Genomic DNA, 24433 nt, shown 5'->3' on the forward strand with positions numbered 1-24433 from the left:
AATGGAGCCAAAAATTGAGCCTCCAAACTTACCCTCTAAAGGGAGAAACAATATGAAGAATGACCAAGAATGACTTCGTATGATGCTTTCAGAAATGTAGCATTATGATTTGGTCTGGGGAGCTGTAAGGGTGGGATTTAAGGGGAAAGAACAAGGCACACATAGGCCAGAGGGGTCAGAGTAGTCTCTGGACACACTGATTGGAACAGAGGTTAACAAGTCTGGCCTTGCTACTAATCAGCTACTTAACCTTTGGCAAATTACCTGGTTCTGTCTATGGCTTTGGTTTCCTCATTTGTAACATGCAGGGGTTTGAATTCTACAATTCTAGGATCTGAATGGGGAGTCTTAAGCTTAAGAGGAAGGGGAAGAGAAAGGTCCTCTTTGGGTTGACCTTCAGGAAAAGGCCTTGTAAGTTTTGGGTCAGCAGTCTTGGCTGAAGAAATGAGGGGTTGAGGTGTGGGGAGCGAGTGAGAAATAGTTCCAAGGAGACAACACATGGTGAGAAGAATTGAGGAATCTTCCAAGGCTGAGGACACACTGCTGGGAAAGACAGCTCTGGTGATCAGGATCCAGGAGTCCATGCCTGATGGGGGTGATAATGACACCTTTTCTGATAACTGATGAGCCTTCTACTGTCCCAATGGCACTTTCCCAGCCCCAAACACTCTGCAAATGAGGCATTAGAGTTAGAACTGACAATACACATCCCCTCCAGGGTTTAGAGGATCCAAGCAGAAGTGGACAGGCCTCCTCTTCTTTATAGATAAAACAGGCCATGGTTTCTAGGGTAAAGAATCAGACTGACTTTGGTACCAAAGGATTTTCTCCAGGGACAATTCTTTTTTTTTCAGAATGTATTTATTTATTTTTAGTTTTCAATATTGCTTTCCACAAGATTTCCAAATTTTCTCCCCATCATTCCCCTACCCCCTACGCCAAGATGGCAAGCATACTGATTACTCCTTCCCTCAGTCTGTCTTCTCATATATCCTCCCCATCTCTCCCCTTCCCCTCTTCCCCCTTACTTTCTTGTAGGGCAAGATAGATTTCTATACCCCATTGCCTGTATATCTTATTTCCTGGTTTTCCCATTTTTTTTTAACACATTTTTAAAACTTTGAGTTCTAGATTCTCTCCCTTCTTCCCTCCTCACCCACCCCCACTGGGAAGACAAGCAATTCAATATAGGTTATACATGTGTAGTTACACAAAACCTTTCCATAGTAGTTGTGTTGTGAATGACTAACTATATTTCAGGGACATTTCTTTCCATGAAAGCTAGAAGTAGCTCTGAGTTATTGTCAGTCCTCAGAGACACAGTCTCTGGAGTTCCCCCAAACTGATAGGTCTTCCACTGTGGCTCCAAGACACCCTCCCCTCAATCATTTATTCCTTGCCCCAAATAAGGAGTTGGTCAATTCAGGATGAGGGTATCAGACAGCAATAAATTTATTGAGTATTCCAAAAAATAAAAATCAACACAAACCAGTAAAAAATGAGAACATTGGGACTATGGAAAATATGTTAAAAAATGCAGGAGGAAAAGGGTCCAGGGTAGAAAGGGTACAGAAATTGAGCTAACACATCATAATGGGGACATCAGGGCTGGGAGGCAAGAAGGGGAATATTATTAAATACTGAATGATTGAAGTTTGGGAACCTTTAATGTGAAGCAACTATAAGCCGGGTGTCTAGCTCTCAGCTGACTGGAAGCAAAGATGGAGGACTCTGTCAGATAACTAGATGATCTGGAAAAAGCTTGCCCTGGTGAGGGGAGACTCCGTGTCCCAACCCCAGCCAACAACAGGCTTCTCCCTGGGTCCTGCCCACTCCATGCCTCCTGCCGGACCCCTAGTGGCTTCACTTGGCCCCCTGGGCCTCTGATTCTTCCTCATCATCCTCATACATCTCCCCTTCCTCCTCTGCTGTGGCATCCTGGTACTGCTGGTACTCAGACACCAAGTCATTCATGTTGCTCTCAGCTTCTGTGAACTCCATCTCATCCATCCCCTCCCCGGTATACCAGTGAAGGAAGGCCTTGCGGCGGAACATGGCGGTGAACTGCTCAGAGATGCGCTTGAAAAGCTCCTGGATGGCTGTGCTGTTGCCAATGAAAGTAGAAGACATCTTCAGGCCGCGGGGTGGGATGTCACAGACGGCCACCTTCACATTGTTGGGGATCCATTCCACAAAGTAGCTGCTGTTCTTGCTCTGAATGGCCAACATCTGCTCATCCACTTCCTTCATGGACATGCGGCCACGGAAGACAGTAGCCACTGTCAGGTAACGCCCATGGCGAGGGTCGCAGGCTGCCATCATGTTCTTGGCATCAAACATCTGTTGGGTGAGCTCAGGAACTGTCAGGGCTCGGTATTGCTGACTGCCGCGGGCTGTGAGTGGGGCAAAGCCAGGCATAAAGAAGTGTAGGCGGGGGAAGGGAACCATGTTGACTGCCAGTTTCCGGAGGTCGGCATTGAGCTGGCCAGGGAAACGCAAGGAAGTGGTCACACCACTCATGGTGGCAGAGACCAAGTGATTGAGGTCGCCATAGGTGGGGGTGGCTAGCTTGAGGGTACGGAAGCAGATGTCGTACAGGGCTTCATTGTCGATGCAATAGGTCTCATCTGTGTTCTCCACCAGCTGGTGGATGGACAGGGTCGCATTGTAGGGCTCGACCACTGTATCGGACACCTTAGGGGAGGGCACCACGCTGAAAGTGTTCATGATTCGATCAGGGTACTCTTCTCTTACCTTGCTGATGAGAAGGGTGCCCATACCGGAGCCAGTGCCCCCACCCAGGGAATGAGTGAGCTGAAAGCCCTGAAGACAGTCACAATTCTCACACTCTTTCCTCACCACATCTAGCACCGAATCCACCAGTTCGGCCCCCTCAGTGTAGTGACCCTTGGCCCAGTTGTTTCCTGCACCACTTTGACCTGTGAGACAGGAAAGACAATAAAAGCAGTTGAAGGGGCTGAAAATCAATGCTCGGACTCAGTGGATTAGGCAGGCCAGTACTGGCATTTACAATATACAAGGAGCTTTCAAATCCATTCTTTCAGCAACCCCGTGGGGTAGAGAGGGAAATGATTACACTCTCTGATTTACAGAACATCAGGGAGATCGAGTGAATTGTCCAAGATCTCATGATTACCAAATGGCAACTGAGACTTGAACCCTTGGCCCAGTGTGCATTCTATTATACTAGACTGCTTCAGACACAAAGGGAAAGGCAATAAAACTATTTGCCTCAGTTTTCCCATTTGTGAAATGGGGATATCATTGCCAAATAACCCTATGGCTTTTGAAAGTGTGTCTAGGGGTGGCTAGGTAGCACAGCGAGTAAGAGAACCGGCTCCAGTGTTGAGAAAACCTGGAGATTGAATCCCAGGCTCAGACACTTAGCACCCACCCAGAAACACCTGGCCGTGTAACCTTGAGCAAGTTACTTAACCCCAATTGCTTAAAAAAAAAAAAAAAGAAAGTGTGTCTAGAAGGAGTTCAGTGTGTGCTACATGGAAACAGAGTCAGACCAGGAGTAGACTCATGTTCTGTTCCTTACTAGCTGGTGACCCAAGTGATCTTGTGCAAACACTTCACCTTTAAATAAACCTCAGTTTCATCATCTGTAGAACATGAATAAAACTTACCCTGCCATATTTACAGAGTTATTTGAAGGATCAAGTGAGAAATTATATATGAAAGCACTTTGAAAATTAAAGCATCTCTAAGTAAATGCAAGGTACACTGAATAAGCCCTTCTCCTCTACCCTCTGTTAGGCTATCATTTTTGTTATTTCTTTATGGAGATTTTTATATATGAAGTTTGTCTAAAGAAGGCAGGGTGGTAGAAGGGAAAGATACCAAAGATGAAGTTGTCAGGTCTGAAGAGATGTCCAAAAGCACCAGATCGAACGCTGTCCATGGTTCCAGGTTCCAGGTCCACCAAGATGGCTCTGGGCACATACTTGTGAGCTAGGGATATATGAGAAAACAGATGGATTATATAAGTCCCTGTGGGTCTAGGGTCAAAGGTGACAATTCCACTTTGACCTGCTTTGCCTCAAAAAACTCTTGCTCTGGCTTGCTGAGGTCCTTTTCACTTCAGGGTTCACTCAGTCTAAGTCTGTCCCATTACACCCATTCTTCTTAGGCACAGTCTGAGAAATCTATCTACTCTTGGAAGAGGGGAGAGAAAGACTTGGAAATATATTTCAAATCACTACAGTGACCAATCTTAAATTCAGAGGACTGACAAGGAAACATGCCTCCTGCTTCTCATCAGAGAGGTGAGGAATGGGGCATAAATCTCCAGACATGACTCATGGGATTGTTTATTTTATTTTCCTGTTCTTTTGAGTCAAAGGAGAGTTATTTGGGGTGGGGCAGGATGACTAGTAAGAAACAGGGATATTTTTTAAAATAAGAAAGCAATTAAAAAGAAATGATCTCCCAAAGTATGACTCAACAGCTAAACAGAGATCTTCTGCCACTGGAATAGGCTGTTGGAGGGTGAACTTACCTTCAATGAAAAGGAAATCAAAACAATAATTAGAAATTATTTTGCCCAATTATATGCCAATAAATTTGACAATCTTAGTGAAATGGATGAATATTAACAAAAATATAAATTGCCCAGATTAACAGAAGAGGAAGTAAAAATACTTAAATAACCCCATCTCAGAAAAAGAAATTGAACAAGCCATCAGTGAACTCCCTAGGAAAAAATCTCCAGGGCCAGATGGAATAGGCTATTGGGTTTTAAAAAAATGTAAGCACAGCTCTGAGCTATCATGAAGGAGGAACCACTAAAGTGGATCTTCCTAAAATACTCCATCTTCCTGTAGTCCCCCACCCCCAACTGCACAGGCCCTCTGCCAAGGCACACTATTGTTGATCCCAATTTAGTCTATTTTTTCCTAATCCAGCTAATTGGATGACTGCCAACTTCAATACAATGAACATTTGTTAGATGCCTACTGTATGTAGTGCAGAGCACTGATGCAGGTACTGGGGCTGAAGAAGGGAAACAGATTTAACACAAACTACAATCTACTCTTGTGAAGAACTTAGCATCAATTCAGGGGACATAACACATAAACAAGCAGAATGTATTATTTGGTATTTTATTTGTTGCATCTTTGGGAGTGAACAAGAGAGAAGTCAGCAAAATGATAGATGGGATCCCAGTGGGAAAAGGTCATTCCTGACTTGGGAGATCAGAGCCAGCCCAACACTTCCTTCTAGGTTCCATGTAATCTTGAGGGATCCTTCCCATCTCATTGTGGCCACCATCTCAACCTCCAGAGTCTGTGTGGTCCCACTGATCCTCCAGCCCCCAGGCTAAAGCATCTTCAGGTCATGCCACAGGATAACAGCAGGCTAGGAAGGGTTTGAAGGCCATGTTGGGTGAGGAGATACTCACATGAGGCTTCATTGTAGTAAACACTGATCCTCTCTAGCTGTAGGTCTGAGTCACCCACATAGTTGCCACTGGGGTCTATGCCATGTTCATCACTGATCACTTCCCAAAACTGATGAGAGATGCAAAAAGACAGACATGAAAGATGATCAAGGAAAGGGAAGTAGCCAATGCTGTTAAACCATATTGTCTAACACTTAGCACCCACCTCTAGAGCCCAGGAATCTGGAGATCTGGGTTCTAGGTTCTGTGACGAACTACCTTAGGCAAGATACATAACCTTGTTGTGACTCAGTTTAACCTCTTTCTCCTTTTGATTTGTGAGATGCAACCTGGTATAGTGGGGAAAGCATTAGAGAGTGACATCTAGAAAGATATCAGAGTGAGAAGCCACAAGAAAAAGGCACACTGTTCTTGGAGTCAGAAGACCTGGTTCCAGCTCCATTACTTACTTATGGAACTTTGGACATGTATAAAGTGGGAATGATTTTTGTATTATTTACCTCAGTGGTTTCTTGTGAAGATCAAGTGAAAATGTATGTAAAACACTAGGTAATCATAAAATGCTATATAAGTTTCAGAGGTGGCCAGGTGGTACAGTGTATACAGTGCAAGGTCTGGAATTAGGAAGATCTCAATTAAAATCCAGTCTCAGACACTTAATAACTGAGTGACCCTGAGCAAGTCACTTAAACTCTATTTGCTCCAACTTTCTTATCCATAAAATGGGGATAAAAATAGCACCTACCTTCCAGGATTGTTATAAGGATCAAACAAGATAATAATTGTAAAGCACTTAGCATATTGCCTGGCACATTTGTGACCCCATTTGGGTTTTTTTTTTTTGCAAAGATACTGGAATGATTTGCCATTTCTTTCTCCAGCTAGTTTTACAGATGAGGAAACTGAGGCAAGCAGGGTTAAGTGACTTGCCCAGGGTCACACAGCTAACAAGTGTCTGAGACCAGATTTGAACTCAGGAAAAGGAGTCTTCCTGATTCCAGGCTTGGTGCTCTATCCATTGCACTACCTACCTGTCTACATAAATGTTAGTTGTTATTATGTTATTATTTTAAAGTAAATCATTGTTATTATTCAGTTAGTCTATCAAAAATTAAGTACCTATTATGTTCAAGACACTGTGCTAAATACTGCGAATACAAAGAAAGGGTAGAAACAGTTCCTGCACTTAAGGAGCTCACATTCTATTAAGACAACATGTAATTAACTAGGTTCAAACAAGTTATATACAGAGTAGATGAAGGCATTCGTAAAGGGGAGGGATTTAGCAGCTTCAGTTGAGATTGGAAAATGCCTCCTGTGGAAGATGAAACCTGAATGAATATTAAAGGAAGCCAGGGAAAATTTAATCCCTGCCCTTTGTCTTATAAGGTTGCTGTGAAAATCAGATGAGATGATACAGGCAAAAACTCTTTGAAAAGTATTTTTTAAGGGGCAGCTAGGTGGCTCAGTGAATAGAGCACCGGCCCTGGAGTCAGGAGGACTTGAGTTCAAATGTGACCTCAGACACTTAAAACTTACTAGCCATGTGACCTCAGGCAAGTCACTTAACCCCAATTGCCCTGCCTTCTCTCCCTCCAAAAAAAGTATTTTTAAGACTTTAAAAAGCAAGGGATTTTAATAATCAATGCTAATCATTAATATGTGTCAAGCCTATTCCTGTGTGACTTTCCCCTAGGACATGTTCCTCATTTCAGATACTTAGCTTTTACACCTGTAGCTAGAACTATTTTAAAAAGCTTAGGATCATAGATTTAATGACAGAAAGAACCTTCCTCATCTGTGAAAGGAGGATCATAATAGTACCTGCCTCACAATCTTGTGGAGAGAATCAAATGAGATAACAAATGTAGAGTGCTTTGCAGACCTTAAAGCAATATATAAATGTTAACTATTATCACTATTGTGTCCAATTCCTTTATTTTACAAATGAGGAAACTGAGGCCCAGAGACATTAAATAATTTGCACAAGGTTCTATAGGTCTTAAGTAGCAAAGCTGGAATTTGAATCCAGATCCTTTCACTCCAGATTCCTCAACTGTTACATAGGGCTAATATTAGCATCTACCTCTCAGGGTTGTTGTAAGGACCAAGTGAAAAAATTGTAAATAGCTTAGCACAGTGCCCAGCATATTATAGGTACTATGTAAGTGATTATTCCCTTTCCTCCAGATAAAGGGCTCTTTCCATGGTACTACTCTGCCAAACTGAGTTTTCAGAGCATATATCCTCACTTGTATTTTAAGTCCTACCTTTACTGGGTAGGTGTGCTCTTCCTTCAAATGAGATGTTTTTAAAGTGCTTAGCATAGTGTTCAGCACATGGCAGTAGGCACTTAATAAAGGCCCTCACCTCCCATTCTCCTTTGCCATATCTTCCCCCCACCACTTAGTCTATGATTAGAATAACTTCCTTTCAGTAGTTCTGATTTCAGAGGCAGGAATTTTAAGTTATGTCCCAAAGTCAAGAACTTTCTGAGTGTAGATTTCACCAAACATTCTGGAATAGTTGTGTCTGGACTTTGACTAGGCATAGTAATCATTGGCTCCTGGGGACAACCATCACTCCCTAAAGTGGAGGGGAAGATATCAGGAACCTTAATGGGAAATACAGTAGATGGAGGTCTATGGGAACAGTAATAGTTCATTGATTCATAATTTCATTGGTGTGGACATTCTAGAGGGAGAGATTGCCATTTTTCTGTCCCTTAATAGACAATTTTGGATCAATAGACATGTGATTTTGTCAGGGTAGGGAACCCCTGGGGAGGAAACACTCTACAGATCAGCCACTATTCTTGCAGTCTTAGGGAGCTGCCTGGGAGCATTGAGGTTAAGGGACTTGCCCAGGGTCACACAGCTAGCAAGACTTGAACTCAGGTCTTCCTGACTCCAAGGCTAGTTCTCTGTCCATCATTCCACACCATCTCTCCTTAGCAGATCATCTTCATGAGCTGCTGTGACTGAAAAAGTCAGTTCATTTCCTGGTGGCCAACTCTCTAGTATTATGATAATTAAAATTAATACGTTCCTATAGTGCTTTAAGATTTACCTGCTCCAGGTCAGGAGAGCTGAGGAGAGACTCAGCTTTTGTAGTGGAATGAGCAAGCATTACAAGAGATGTCAGGATAAGTTTCAGAATTAGAATATACATTGTATATACTGAGAAAGATTTGGGTCCAGATACTGAAATTCTGCTAGCTAATACCCCATGAAAGATTCAATTAAAGTTCAGTCCCATTCAATTCAGCAAACATATATTAAGTGCCTAATGTTCATCATTGACAGACACATTGGAAAGAGTGGTGACTTTGGTGTCAGAAAACTTGGATTCAAATCTCACTTCAGATGTTTGCAAACTGCATGATCTTGTGCAAGTCACAACTTCCTTGGGTGTCAGTTTCCTCATTTGTCAGAAATGGGCTAGATGCTAGTATTGGGCTAGATGGACATCTAGCTATCTGTCCCCCCTGTATAAATCATTTTACTAGGCAGTATCTCCAAAACAGGAGAAACCAGAAAAACCTTGGGAAGAACTGTCCATGGTCCTGATAAGCCTCAGGTCACTAACTGCATTTCCTCTGCATACTCATCTTCCCTCATCTCATCAACAACTTTGTTCCCTAGCCATATAGGGAAATGCATTAAGTTAAGGGAAGATCCATTTTTAGAGTTAAAGGAGATGAGACACCTAATATATAAGATGATGTAGTTAGAACTGGGAAGCCCTGAGGCTGTACTCAAAGAGAAGGATTAGGGGATACTCCAGGGTTTTAGTCACATTTTCTGGAGAGTTTTATTTTAAAGGGATATGAAACTTAGGTCCCAAGACCAGTTTTCCTTTATCCTCTCCCCCTGCCTAATTGGGGTAGGGGAACACCATCTTACCCAGATGTGCGGGACCCATTCATTCAATCCTAAAATGCTGCTAAGAGCAGGAGAATCTGTGAATGGAGAGGGAAGGGGATGCTTGGTGATCCTAAAATGGAAGAAAAAACCTTTCCATTGATTGAGAGCATAAAATATTCCTCTCTACACTTCCCAAAGCAAGAGGTCTTGCCCAACAGCTTGGAAGGAGGAGAGGGAAAGAGGGGGCACTAAATTGCTGTCATCCATAGCCCCCATGGTGAGTGAGGAGACAGACTTTGATTCTGCTAATGAAGCAGCACAGTAATTGTCTACCCCCAGTAAAAGCCACACCAATTGAAGCTGAAGGCCAGGCTTGGGTGAAAAGAGAACCTGAGCTAAGGGGCTGGCTGGCTGCCAACTTCTGGGTAAAGCTTGCCTCTGAAGGCCTTTCAATACTTGGTACCACTGAGTCCCTTCAGCAGTCTCCCTGAGGATCTGAACTAAGACCTCCAGGCCCAAAGGAACAAATCAGAGAATCTGAGTGTCCCACATAGGTTGAGAGGATAGAATGCCTAAGGGATGTTAACTCCTGATGATTTTAGTTTCCAGCTCTACTAGAAAAAGAGACCAAGTCCTAGCTGGTGAAGCTGAGAAAATAAATAATAAAAAGTAAATCATGGAAAAATATCATCTTAAACTCAGGACCCCAGGCAAAACCAGGTGTACCTTCAGGGATAGGGAGTGGGGCCATAGGTAATCAGAGGACAAGAACCATGTCGACCTCTCTGAACCCAAAGGAGTTCCACCACCTGCTCACTCCACCCCAGGGTCCACAGACCTCTTTTGTCTCACAAGCCACTGCAGAACTGCTTTACCTGCGCAAGCTCTCTTCTCCCCAGGCAGCTAGGTCACATGCTGGGTGCTGCTGCCCCAATTTTCCAAGAGGCACCAGCATTAACTCAAATGTGACGCATCAAAGAAGAGTGTGTTTTCCCTTCTTCCTCCCCTGGGGTCAGGCAGGGCCACCCCTGGGCCTTACTCATTCACCTCCCACAAGGTAAGGTAGGTCCCCTAGGGGTGGGGAGCAGATCTTGGCACCCAGCTAAGACCTGATCTCAGCATTCCCAAGTAAGCAACCAGACACTAGCTTGAGGGGGGAGGTGTTTAGGTGACATACTTTGTTTTTCTTCAGATTCTCTATCATTCCAGTGTCTCCTCGACCCATGAGGGTAGAAGTGACTCAAAACCTCTTTAATACAAAACATAGCCCCATTTAATGAAATTATAATAAAGCCCTGAATTTAAACATTTCTCTCTTAGAAATGACTAGAAGGGACTAGACATCACTTGCTCTCATAGTATCCCCAAGGGGATGCTCATTGTCTCCTTTCTACAGACAATACAACTGGTCCAACATGGTAAGTAGGATCATTGATTTAAAGCTAGAAGGAACTTTAAATGTCTTAATTTTGCAGATGGGAAAACTGAGACCCAGAGAAATGAAGTACTTCCCAAGGTCACACAGGCACTAAGTAGCAGAACTGGGATTTGAATCCTCAGACTCCAGGTCCAAAGATCTTCCCACTGCATCATGACATTGGGAACCAAATCTCAGATTACAACCCTGTCCCTTAGACCACTACTGCTCCTGGGGTCTCAGAAGTGATGACTAATAAGTATCATCATCCCAGGCTTTGGCCCCAATTAGTCCTGTGTCCACTTACCCAACCCCCTTCCTTCTCTCCCCCTTTAGCCCCCAGCCCCTGACCCTGCCCAGTGGCAGGTGTTCTGTGCCTGCCCAATCCCCCAGTGACCTGCCTAAATGAGCTAACAGACCCTCTGGCCTGGGGGTGGCTGCTGGCTTGGCCACAGCTGCTTCCCTTATTCCAGAAGGAAACCTGATTTGATTTCAGTCTCCCATCCCAAAGCCCTTCCTCCTCCTCCCCCTGCCCCTAATGGAGCAGGAGATGGGCCAGTCTTCCTCTCCCTTCCTCTCCTCCCCCTCCTCCTTATTCTTCATTCTGAGCAGGCACAGATGTGTCTGAAGGGTCTGATGGGCGATTAGTGCTGCCTCACACTAAGACACTGCAGCAGGTGCGTCCACCAGAAGCCTCAGAGAAGACCCACACACACAATTTACATGTCAGTGCCACGTGGGCAGCCGTCTCCCCTCCAGTATATCAATTAGCTTTTTGTTCCTCTGACTGGCTGCTGCTTATAGGATCACAGAGTTGGGAACTCAAAGGCACCTTAATGATCAGAGGATGGCAGATCTAAGGCTGGGAGGGACCTGAGGGGCCATTTCATAATGATTTCTCCAAGGTCACATGGGTAGAAAAATCAGAGGTGAGATTTAAACCCAGTGTTCAAATTTGAACTCATTCTGAGTGTTCAGCTTGAACTAAGGCCCATGTGGGCAGGGGTGGGGAACTAAGTAGCCCAAGGTCACAAAGGTCAGTAAGTAACAGAGTCAGGATTCAGAGCCAGGACCTCTGGTTCTGAATCTATTGTCTCAGTTTCCTTTCCACTCTTAGCAAAAGTGTTTGGGATTTTCTCCTCGACCTAATCCTACTCATTTCCCTTTTCCCTTTCTGGGTTGATTTTCATCGAACCACTTCCCAACTTAGAACTGTTATCTTTGTTGCAGATGAGCTGAAGGCTCCCTTCCCTAAGGGAAAAGCTAGGCTTGAGATTTTTCCTTACCATCCCTGGGACCACCTGTCGGTGGTCGGTGTTCATAAGACTTTGGTTTCAGGTTCATTGACTAGAGAGTAGATCCCCTTCTTTCTTCTTATCTTCCGCGCCCCCCCCCCCTTGTTCCAGATTAATGTAGCCCTACCTTCTTCATGATGGCTTTGTTCCCTACTCTCATCTTCTACTAGACCCATCCCAGGAGATCCTTACGACTGGCTTGTGGGGAGGAGTCAGGTTTAAGGTGGCTTCTTTCCTCTACTGATCCCACTTCATCTCCCTAAGAGGTGAACTCCGGATCCCACTGGGCCTATTCAGGGTGGGACCAGGACATAATTCGATCAGGTTTGGGTCTCCAAAGGTCTTGATCTCACCCTTGGAAGCAGCCTGGGTTAGCAGAGACCTGAGACCAAGGTCACCCTGTGAATCATAGCACAACTCCACCCCTTCCTCCCCAGAGGAGAACAAAGAAAGAGGGGGCTGGGGCTGGGGAGGGTGCAGTGAGGTGGCTGAACTAGTACGAGAGAGTTTTTCTGGGGCCATCCCTGGGCAGACCATGCGGAAAAGAACTGTTTCTTAAAGGTAGGCAACCTCGAAGAAATTGGGAAAAGAGACAAAAAGGTATTGGAGAAGGAAAGGGGACGTTCTAAGTGGTCTTGCCTCTGAAACGGAGGGGAAGGGGGAGGGGGGAGAAATACCAAGGTCTTCATTCAACTGCCCCGCCCAGCTCAGCCCCACCCATTTTTTTCCTGAACTGAGACCTAAGGAACCCGGGATAGATCCGCTCCTCTGAGATGGAGGTTGGGCAACGCCCACCCCAGAGGAGCTCGGTGAAGGAACCTGTGAGCGGTCGCTGTCCAGGTTCGAATTCCTGACCATTAACTCAGGGGAAGACCCAGGTGGCCGGGCCTCCAGCTTCCCCAACAGGGGGCGTCATCACCCTGAGTGTATGGGTTGACCGCTCCCAGGAGATAAGTAGCGGGGTCTGACAAATTGAGGGGTCGCACCTTCCCCGGCCTCCCACTCCCCACTGCCTTCAGCAAATTGGCCCTCGAAAGAGGGGGAGCCCTGCCTTGAAAACCCTCCAGGGCTTGGGGAGAAGGGAAGGCTTCCTGAGGAATGGCAGAAGAAAGGTGGGGAACCCCGGCAGGGCGGGGACCCAGGCGTCCCGGCAGCCTGGCGCAAAGCTGAGCTCATCCCTTTGTTCCCGGAGCCGCAGTCCTGGGGTGTGGTTCGGGCTGTGCAGCTTAGCCTGGCGCTCCCCTTCCCGCCCCCCGCTCCCTCCCAGTCACCTCCTACCCCTTCTCCCCTTCTCTGAGCCCAAATGAGCCGGCTACACGAGTTCTTGAATGCCTCGTCCCCTTCCAAACGCGCTCCGGACCCATCCCGGGAAGAGCTGTGGATGCTCGCAGACCCTCCCCCTCCCCAGCCCAAGCACGGCTCAGTACAAAGGCTGAGCTGGGAACCCCAGCTTCCAGTTGGGCCTGCCGAGAACCGGGAGAGCCGAACGAAGCTGCTCACCCCCTAGCTGCTGCAGTGGACTGTTCCAGCGCACTCGAGCCTGAGAGAGGTGTCACTAGCCAGCCCCAGTCCTAGCTCTAGTCCCTGTCTCTGTCCTGTCCCCTTCCCTGTCCGTACCTTGGCTCCGATCTGGTTGCCGCACTGGCCGGCCTGGATGTGGACGATTTCCCTCATCCTCGTTGGTCTTGCTGGCTTGATGCAAGGGGAACGGCCGGGGCTAGGAAGTGGGACGCGTTCTTGCAGGCTGCAGAAGGCTGGGAGCTCATCGGCCGCTGGGTTTTATAGGCTGCGAGCTGCTGCACCGGCTGCTGGGCAGACAGCGTCGTGCTCCGCCAAGAGCTGACCTCATCCTCGTCCCAGCCAATCACGAGCCGCCGGCGGAAAATGCTGCAACATCCCTGCAGCATCAGTACCAACCAGCGCATCCCTCCCCCCCTCCCCCGCCGCCCCCACCCTCTAGGTCCTGAGGGACGGAGCTACCCACCCTCCCACCTCTGCTGCCCAGCGCAGTTACTTTGTCTGGCTACACACAATGCCATACAGGCTGCTAGGGCCCCTCTGGCCAGATCTAGGCAGAATTAATAAAGGGGGATATGACTGGGGGACTTCCCTAGGTAAAGGTTTGGGGGACCCTTCACATCTGAAGCGGAGGAGGCGTCTCCGGACTGGTGATGAAAGGGGGTTCCCCTGAAGACAATAGCGGCTTCTCCACCCACCTGCTGGCACCCATCTGGATCTGCAAAAGCCGGGGTCACACAGACCCCACCCAGCTCAGCAGCGGGTAGTGGAGAAAGGGGCGGAGAAGGATGGGGGAGCGATCCTCTCCAAGTTACTCCAGACCTTCCTCCCCATAGTCCTTTTCCCTTTGTTTCTTTCTCCAGTAGCTTCTCTTACATTGTATCCTCAGTTTCAAGGCCTCCCTCCTCCCCTTCTCTTCCCCAAGCTTCTGGGATTCTGGTGCCCTCCCTTTCTCTAGCCCCAACCTCATCCTTTTCCAGGGGCTTGAGGAGCACCACCAAGCTCCATTCCATCCTGCTCTGCCCCTCCCTGAGTCGTTGGGTAGCAAAGGAGTAGAATTAAAAAGAAAGAAAAAGAAAACAAGAAAGAGAAAGGATCAGAGAAAAGAAAGACAAAGAAAAACAAAGATATTTCCTTTTTCTCGGGAATTAAAGGATGAGATCCCCTTGTTAGGAAATGGAAAGTAGGGAGCTACACCCTTAAGCTAGACCTCCCCTCTCTCACTTCAATCTGGTCTACCGCCTGTAGAATAAGCCTGAGGAGGGACAGGATATATAACTGGAGTAGTGGTCCCCTATGCCTCAGAGAAGGGGTTCTTAAGCTTTTTACTATGGCATCACCCTTTGGCATCTGGTGAAACCTATGGAAACCTCAGAATAATGCTTTTAAGTGCATAAAATACATAGGATTAAAATGGAGGCCAACTATATTGAAATAATTGTTCATTTAAAAAAAATTCACTATCGCTCTGAAAACTATTCATAGAGCCCCTGGGTTAAAAACCCCTGTCCTGGAGTGACCCCAGAGAACAACCAAGAGATGCTTGTTGAGTCAAAAGGTCTTTGGATGAAAGGCGATCAGAGGAGGGGAGACTTCTCTTTATGCCAAGGGTCTGGGAAACAGGGCTCAGAGGTTCCAAGATTGATGGAGAATTGTAAACAGAACCCTGTTAGGAAACTATTTGGGGGTGCAGAAGGTGGAAAATTAGCCAGAGAACCTTCCTTGGTGTCCACATTTAGAGGCTCAGTGACAGTGAAAGAGATATGGGCCAAGCCACAACATTCTCAGCCCCTCCCTGTGGCTTAAAGGTGAGTTTGGAAACCTAACCTAATCCTTGGGCTCTTTGCCCACTGTCATCGGAGCTCCTAGACTCTCTCAATCTGGCTTTGTGCCAGGGTCCCAAGCCCTGCAGCTGGGGTGGTAGTGTATGAGGTGTGTGTGTGTTGCAGTGGGACTGGGATGAGTAGGGGAATATAAAGAGCTCCATCCTCCCATGTTGACCCTCTGTGCTATGTCAGAGTGGGGCACTTGATCTCCCTAGTTCCCCAGTTAAAGATGCTGACCATTGCCCCTCTCAGTCCTTATACCCTGACATTTGCCCTTGGCATACCAAATTAATTCCATTCCCAGGCCTCACATCTAGCCAAGGACAATCCCTTAGAGTCCCAAAGAAAACTAGTTCAGTCCTTTGACTTTCTCCCAACAATAAGTTATAGTAGCTCAGTCCCTGGGAAATGGATCAATCGAAGTGAAAAGGCAGGGAGGAGGAGGAAGAATAAGAGCCTTGAGCTGAAGCCGCCCACCCCAAAAGAACAGCGCCCAGTTTGCTTTCAGTGGAGATATCTGGTCGCTAGAGGGCAGCAGGGCTCCCTTCCCCAATTTTCTGGACCTGTGCTGGCTTCACTTTGGCTAAAGGAGTGTGCCAGTTGAGTGATCTCTTTGATCCTCTTACCCCCCACCTCTCTTATCCAGGGTTCTTCAGCCACTTTGATAGTGTGAAAAGAGTGAAGTCATCAAACCTTGTGGGTAACTCAGATCTGAGTCCCTGGAAATTGTTCTCTGGGCATAATGGAGTTGGGGATAAAATACTGCACCACCTGCAACCAGGAGCCCCAGGTTCAAATGCTACAACTGACATCACCTAGTCTTATGTCTGTCGGCCAATCACACTACGCCCTTGAGCCTGGGTGGGGCCAATCCCCTTCACAGGGCTCTGAGGAAAGTGCTTTGCCACAGAACTATGAGTTGTAATTTTTAAGTTGTAGGGAGGGGCTAAGGGCAAGTCTTGGAACAGCCCCACTGCTTGAGTAATTGTGCTGGGAAGCCACAGGGAATAATGAATGTGGACGATATTGCTTATCACTCATGGGCACAATTCTTCAAATAGAAATGGAAAGATACAAATTTCATGGTTCCCTCACAAGCTCTCCAGGACCTACGCGACTTCTACAATGTGCAGCTTCCCCTCAGCACCTGCATACAACAGTTGCTGAATATTTTTTGTATAGTATGTAGTATATACATGCATATTTTTGATTGTAACATTGTACTTGGCATTATGCTGAAATACAATTCAATTGTGAAATCATCTTTTAATGAAGTTCCTTCTTTGGAAGGATGGGGTCCTTTGAGTACATTATAAATTTGGCACTGAAGTTTTCTTTGCAGATCTGCCTGGAGAAAAATACACACACATACATACATATATGTATATACAAAGCATACATGTATGACTATATATGTGTGTCTTTAGATATCTCATACGAAGGTGCATCTCTTTACAAATATGCATACATGTGTATACAAGGGCGACTGGTTATTCGTGCATATATCTGGGCACTATCTGTTGCTGTGGTCAGTGGGATCTGGACTGAGTCTTGCCAGCGTCTGTATCCTGCGTCCCCGCAGGAGGTGGTTTCCTTTGGCCCCTTCTTCCGGGAAAAGCTCTAGTGTTCTTAATTTCGAGAAATCTTGTCTTTTGTTCTTGAGCTACACCCTCTCTCCATCCCTCCCTTCTCCCTTCCCCCACACACCTCCTCTTCTCCTTTATGATGTGGCCTCTCATGGTTGGTGGCTATTTGTCTGTAGCCCCTCCTCCCTCTCCCGCTTCCCAGGGTCCCCGGGTAAGGTTTTTTTTAGCTGTTTTCTCTGGGTGGCTGCTGGAGGCTGCAAGGCAGGCTGGCCATGCCGCCTGCTGCTCTTCTCTTAATCTCCACCAACACACCTAAGCAAGGGGGATCTTCACAGCTCGGCCCCACCCTGGCCAGCTCTCCCTCTCCCTCATCCAGGTGGAGGTCTGGTCTCAGGCTGAAGCCTGACTGATTCTCCCATCTTGAAGTGCCAGGAACCAGCTCTCTGACCCCTAAGCAAGAAGTCTGGGGCTGGAGTCAGCAGCCCCATTTGTTCTTTGACCTTGTGTTCCCAGCCAAGGGGAGGGGAAGTCGGGAGAACATTGGGATCCTGAGAGATGAGCCAGACAAAAGGCACTTGTGGAGAGACAAGTATTTATAGTATGTCTGTTATGCACAAAGGTAGAATACAGAAAGAGTTGTTCTTATGACTCAACTAGATGGACAGAGCACCAGCCCTGGAGTCAGGAGGACCTCACTGAGTGACCCTGGGCAAGTCACTTAACCCTAATTGCCTCCAAAAGAGAAAAGATTCCGCTTGAATTTCATAATAAGGGAAACAATGTGTGTAGGGGTTGATCGTCCTTGTTTGAAGAAGGCAGGGGAGCAAGAAGAATAAAAGAGTGAAGGAGAAAGAAGGGGGGAAGACGTATATAAAAGGAGAGACCCTAGAGGGGGGTGTGGTGATGCAAGGCGGGGGGAGGTCAGATTTGGGCTCAGAGTCCTCTGGGGAATAATGATATTAAATAATAGCATTTCTATAGTGCTTTAGGGTTTGATGCATTATATATGTTATCCCATGTGATCTTCAGGACAATCCTACGTGGCAGGGGCTACTGTTATCCCCACTTTACAGATGAGGACTGGAGGTCCATCAGATCACCTCAGTACAAGCGAGAGCCATGGAGAGGCCCCAATTTTGTGGTTCTCCCACAAGTTTCCAGTAGCTGCCTGATCTATCCAACCAAATAAACTAGAGAGTACATACAGCCTCTGTTAGCATCCTTGCCTTTGAGATGTGTCCAGAATATAAAGGGCCCCACATTCAGAAGACAGATAGAGCTACTGAATCCTAGATGGCTGGGTCTTGGTTGGGACCTGAGAGATCCTGGTTCTAGTTTGTCACTGTCATTTTGCAGATGGGGAAACTGACTTGTCCAAGGTCATATATCTAGTGAGTGGCAGCCAGGACTAGAATCCAGGGTTTTCAGATTTCACTAAAGTGAAATACATCATATATACATAATACATAAATACATAATGTTGCCTGAACTGGAACAAGGCTGAGAAAATCCTCTGATCTGGGTAAAAGCTAACTCTCAGCTAACTCTCTGGTGGTGCTCAGTTACCCACACCTAAACCTGCCCTGTATTGGTGTTTTGTCTCTGAGGGCTTTCAAGTCTGGGATTGATACTTAGCTTAACTGTGGGGTGTGTTGTGACCAGAGCTTGCCACAGTGGAGACAAGGCTTCTAGCCTCTCACTCTACCTTGGGCTCCTCCCTTCCCCTGCTGGCCTCTAGATGGTGATCAGAGAAAATTGACTAAGGAAACACTGGATTTAAAGTCAAAGGACCCTGAGTGATCTGTGGCTTACTTACTTGTATGACATCTAGGCCTCAGTTTCCTTCATAAGTTGAATGAGGAGATGGGCCTATAAGATTCCTTCCAACTCAGAAATTCTGTGATTCTGAGAGGAGTTCGCTCAGTCTTTGGACTTTTCTCCTTCCCTGGGTCATACAGCTTAACCACGGTAACTTCACCAATATTCTGGGGCCTTTTCCTCTAAAAGAAAGCTTTTTACTCTGACTCTGGGCTAAGTCAGGCAAGATCTGGGAAGTTTAGTCCATTTCTTAGCTTTTGCCTGCCTGCCTGCCTATTTATCACTTGTTTACCTCCCTCTCTCATTTCTCCTAAGTAATATGAAAGAGCAAAGAGGGATGATGAAGCATAGTCACAAATCCCCTTACCCCACCCTGCCCTTTTCCCAGCAGTCAAACATAGGTCTGGGCAGAGAGTGGATTTATTGTCATTTCTCAACCACATGGTTCCCACACAGCTGCAGTAACAATCACTAACCCAGCCAGGCCAGGCCAGGTCAGGTCAGGCACAGGCAGCCATCTGCCTGTCCATACTGTCCATACCATCATGGACAGGAGCAGGAGAGTCAGAGTCAATTGGCCAAGTTGGGAGCAGAAGCTCAGTGCTGGGGCTCCCAGTCCTCTGTCCCTGGTTACCATTGGCATCCACAGGACTGTGTGTCCCATGGGTCTTCAATGTCTTGGAGCTGGCTGGGGAAGCAGGAGGGGTGGGGGCAGGGGTACTCCCAATGCTTTTTCATGGCTCCAGCTGTTCTTGAGGGATCATCTTTCCAGTCTGGAGTGTGCTGGCCCTGCCTCTAAGATGCAGAATCTGTAGCAGACTGAAGCAATGATGGGGGGGGCAGGGCAGGGAGGGAACAGGTGTCCAGGTACTCATATCAGGAACAGGCTGAATTTCAAGGCTTTGGGGATGGGGTTGAAAATCTTATTCTCAATTGGAGAATTGTTCTCTTGTTCCTGTTGTATACTATGTGCACATCTGAGCACCCACTTGTGTGCATACTTGAGCATGAGTGAAATCGAAAATGTACATGTGCCTTCTCTCTCTCTCTCTCTTGCACACACACACACACACACACACACACACACACACACACGCATTCCATCTCAGCATCCTTCTCAAAAGGGCAGTTCAGAAGCTGGAGGTCAGTTTGACAAATGATGCATATCCCTGTTCACCATGGGATAGAACAGGTCGTGCACACCAACCAGAACATTTGTCCCCTCTCTCCTCAATTACATTCCACACCTCTGTCCCACTGGGTTTCTTCATGCCTGTATGCATGTGCATTCACAATGCACCCCCCCCACACACACACATCCCCTTACCAGGAACACAGAATCACCTCCTTGAGTGTCTTTCGGAGCTCTTGGCTGCGGAAGGCATAGATGAGAGGGTCAATGACTGAGTTGCAGATGATGAGGATGAGAAAGAGGTTGAAGTTCTGGAAGTAGCAGCTGCATGTGGGATGCTTGGGACAGAGGACAATAAGTGTGAGGTGCAGGAAGAAGGGTGCCCAGCAGAGGAAGAAGATGCCCAGCAGGATTGTGAGGGTGACAGCCCCCTTGAGGGTTGACAGTTGGTGAACAGTGTATCTCTTGTATAGTCGAGCAATCCTCCTGGCATGCTGGCATGCCTGGATAAACATGTGAATGTAGAGGACCACCATAAGCCCCAACATAGACAAGAAGAAGCCAATGAGACAGAGCAGGACGGCAACATGGTTGTAATAGGAGATGAAGAGAGTACCAGAAAGGGCACTGGACACCCAGATGCCAGCAAGGACACCCTGAGCTCGACGAGGGGTGACGATGCTGTGGTAACGCAGGGCGTAGAAGATGCTGATGTAGCGGTCAACTGCAATGGCTCCTAGGAAGGAAATGGAGGACATCATGGAACCGCAGATCAAGATGTCAATGACATTGTCAAGCTGTTGCACTGAAGGCGCCTGCATCACCAGCACCCCATTCTCCAGCAGCAGCAGCACCAAGGTCTCTAGCAGGTTGCTAACACTCACCAGAAGGTCCGATAGAGCCAGGCAGCAGACAAAATAGTACATGGGTGAATGGAGGTTTCGGTTCTTAATGATGGCCACCACCACCATGACGTTCTCCAGCAGGCTCAGCAGTCCCAGGGTCAAGAACAACCCATCTGGAATGAAGAATCCCTGGCACAGAAATTCTGTCTGGTTGGGGGGGATAACATGATGGAGGGTATCTGGGGAAGTGGAGTTCAGAGAGTTAAACAATCTCTTCTGTTGACCTGGCATCGGCATAGTTCCCGGTTATGAGCAAGGGAGCTATCTATGAATGTGAAACTAGCAACACAGAAGAACTGGAATTTTCAAATTCCTACCCTGGAGGGCTTTCTCAAAATCCAACAGCTGCCCGTTGCTATTTCAGTTCATTGTTCTTATCAGTTAGTGTCCAGAGGAATCCCCAATGTTTCATTCCTCCCCTCTCCCGCTTTGGTCTCAAACAAAAATCACTGTCACCAAACCCACCCCACACTCATTATTTCTCTAACCTGTCAAAGGACATCCTACTGATTCCATTAGTACAATAGAGGCTGCAATAACCCATGTCATGTCCAATGTTGCCTGGTCATCCTTTCTCTACTGCTTGATTCTAGGACCCAGAGAGTATCAAATTTCCTTCCTGAACAAACCCAAATTCTCAATCTGTGCAGTTCTCTCCCACAGGTTGTTTTGTTCCAAAGGAATGGAAGTTTCTTTCTTTCTTTTTTTCCCTCTTGGCTTTTTCATTTCTTTTTCTTAGCTGGGTGAAGTGAACCAGTCAGTAGGACATGAGGTCCACATCTCTATAGTTTCTGCATCCCCTGGGAACTCTAGCCGCAGCCCTCAGCCTTGATCCAAAGAAGTGGATCAGAGCTAATGTCCCAGTGAAGAATGAAGCCTCTCTCCCCCTTCCTTTAAAGACAGTCTGTGGAGCCCCTCCTTCAAAGGAGGCTGATTGACCACATGATAGCAGCTCATGCTGGGAATGCCCAGCACACCAGAATGGTTATGAAACTTGTTAGAGCTGAGGAAGTTCAAGACCTTACATAAATATACTGTAGGTACTGCCTGCTAGATTCAAGGAGTTGACAGTTGAAACCAAGGATACCCTCATTTGGCACTAGGGGTTCTGAACCCAAAGAAGCAGTGCCCAAGTGGGGCTGAACGAGGAATACCGGATTGTTACAGGAAGATAGGCTTCAGCTCAAAATTAGGAAAACTTTCCTAGCAGAGAGAACTGCCTATAAGTTAAATTGGGTTGCCTTGTTAGAGTAGCTTTCCCAGCACTAGAAGTATTTGAGCAGAGGCTAGGTTATCCAACTGTCAGCTGTATTAGAAAGAATTCTTGCACTGAGGTCTCAGTTTGGAAGAGTTGACTTCCAAAGACCTTCTCAATGTTAAGATTCTGTGAACCCTAAAGGCTACGTTCATATGGAACCTTTCTGTTCATCCTCTTAAGTCCCAGGAGGAAAGAGGGATCCATAAGTGCATTTACTAAGGCAGTAGTGGTACAGAGGTTAGAAAGAATTGTAGAGTCCCAGTCCATTATTCAAATAATTAGCTTGCCTCTCTTTCCCAACCAGTAGAGCTCTATTCATTTATCTGAGAAAAGCCCAAGATCTTAGACACGCTCTACCCCAAAAGTTCAACACTAGGCCAAAATGAAAAGGAAGTGACCAACCTCACTTGAAAATTGAAATGGTGCATGCCATTGAAACAACGCATGTTGTCCTTTGTTCTCAAAGAGGAACAAAACAACACCACTGTATTAGGAGTCTAATTACAGTATGTCCAACTGTGGCTGAGCAGCCCAAGATGGGCTTGAACACCCGGGGTGGGTTCTCTAAATTTACACACCTCACGTTTCTTTCAAGCTTCTTCATTTCTGCTTAACTCATATAGAGCCCAGCACCTTCTCTGATGAGGGCACACTCCACTGAGTGGTCCTGTGCCAGTATCTCCCATGTCTTAGAATCGATTCAAAGTTCTTCAGAGAGACCTTGAGAGTGTCCTTGTATTTCTTCTTCTGACCACCATGTGAACACTTGCCCTGTGTGAGTTCTCCATAAAATAGTCTTTTTGGTAAGAGTACATTTTGCATTCAAATAACGTAGCCAGCCCATCGGAGTTGCACTCTCTGAAGCAGTGTGAATGCTTGGCAGTTTAGTTCGAGTAAGGACCTTAGTATCTGATATCTTCTGCCAGGTGATCTTCAGAATCTTCCTAAGACAATTCAAATGGAAGCAGTTCAGTTTCCTGGCATGGTGCTGGCAGACTGTCCAGGTTTCACAGGCATACAACAATGAGGTCAGCACAATGGTTCTATAGACCTTCAGTCTGATAGTCAGTCTAACACCTCTTCTCTCCCATACTTTCCTTTGGAGCCTCTCAAACACTGTGCTAGTTCTGACAAGGCATGCGTCAACCTCATTATCAATGTGTACATCCCTAGAAAGTATTCTTTTTTTTCAAGGTAAGTGAACTTACCCACAGCGTTCAAAACTTCTCTATTTGCTGTAACTGATGGATCCACAGATAGATGATGTGGTGATGGCTGGTGGAGCACCTGTGTTTTCTTGGTGTTAATTACTGGGCCAAAATTAGCACAAGCAACAGAAAATGGGTCCATACTTTGCAGCATTTTGGCTTCAGAGGCTGCATTGAGTGTACAATCATTGGTGAACAAAAAAACATGGACCAACTCGCCCTCCACTGAACATGAGCCCAAGAATGCAACACATTTAAGGAGTGCTTGACGATAAGAACAAGACGTTCTTCTAGCTTGGTTTGCTTGGGAGCGGTTAGTCATGCCCCATTGCACCATTCTGTAACGGGGTGGTAACTAGCAATTTTTCTACTTATTAAAAATGTTCTATTGGTGGTCTTTTCATTTGATATGTCACTGTCACTTCCCAGTAATTCTACCCTACCCATGACCCTCTCAACTGTAAGTAAGATCTCTTACAAGTAAATCTAGTCTAGCAAAATAAATCGATGCCCTGATCAGGTCTGAAAATGGATGCCTCATTCTGTACCTCTCCTTTGTTATCTCTGAGAGGGGAGGCATGCCTCACTTACTTTGAAGACATAATGGGACATGTTATTAGTCAATGATGAAGATTTTCCAGTGTTATTCTCCTTTGTATTGCTATGATCACATGTAAACTGTTCTGGCTTTGCTTACTTCACTCTGCATCATTTCATTCAAATCTTCCCAGAGTCTCTGAATTCTTCCCCCTTTGCCATTTTTTATAGTCCAATTAAATTCTATTCCACTCCATTCATATACCATTGTTTGTTCAGCCTGACTTAGGCACCTATATTCCTCGCAGGTCTCGGCTCTTTTATATATGAGACCCTCTTGGGGGAATAGTCCTAATAATTTTATTGCTGGGTCAAAGGTTGTGTATAGTTTAGTTACTTTTTTAGTAGAATTCCAAATTGTCTTCTGGATGAGTAGGACCAATTCACAGCTTTACCAATAATGTACCTGTCTTCCTAGAGCCCCTCCAATACTGTTTTGTCATTTTTACCAATCTGTAGGATGTGAGCTGGGACCTGAGTTGCTTTAATTTGCAATTCTATTATCACCAGTAATTTGGAACATTCTCTGACATGACTTTTTGATTTACACTCCTCAACCCAAAGCAAGGATTTGTTTGG

General features: G+C 46.3%; 1 protein-coding gene across 1 annotated transcript; it reads right to left on the minus strand.

Moving 5' to 3' along the window:
* Positions 1 to 1428: 1428 nt before the first annotated feature.
* TUBB3 (tubulin beta 3 class III) lies at positions 1429 to 21043 on the minus strand. The gene is made up of 6 exons (XM_069085880.1): positions 20082 to 21043; positions 19296 to 19438; positions 13624 to 13778; positions 5429 to 5537; positions 3868 to 3978; positions 1429 to 2939 (listed from the first exon to the last, which is right to left on the minus strand). Exons 1-6 carry the CDS (start codon positions 21026 to 21028, stop codon positions 1864 to 1866), a joined length of 2541 nt encoding a protein of 846 aa, XP_068941981.1. The 5' UTR covers positions 21029 to 21043; the 3' UTR covers positions 1429 to 1863.
* Between the last annotated feature and the right edge of the window lie 3390 nt (positions 21044 to 24433).

This window comes from Petaurus breviceps, unplaced genomic scaffold (genome assembly GCF_028583685.1).
Source record: "Petaurus breviceps papuanus isolate PSGF00001 unplaced genomic scaffold, PetGlider_PUasm1.0 176, whole genome shotgun sequence".
NCBI classification, from domain to species: domain Eukaryota; kingdom Metazoa; phylum Chordata; class Mammalia; order Diprotodontia; family Petauridae; genus Petaurus; species Petaurus breviceps.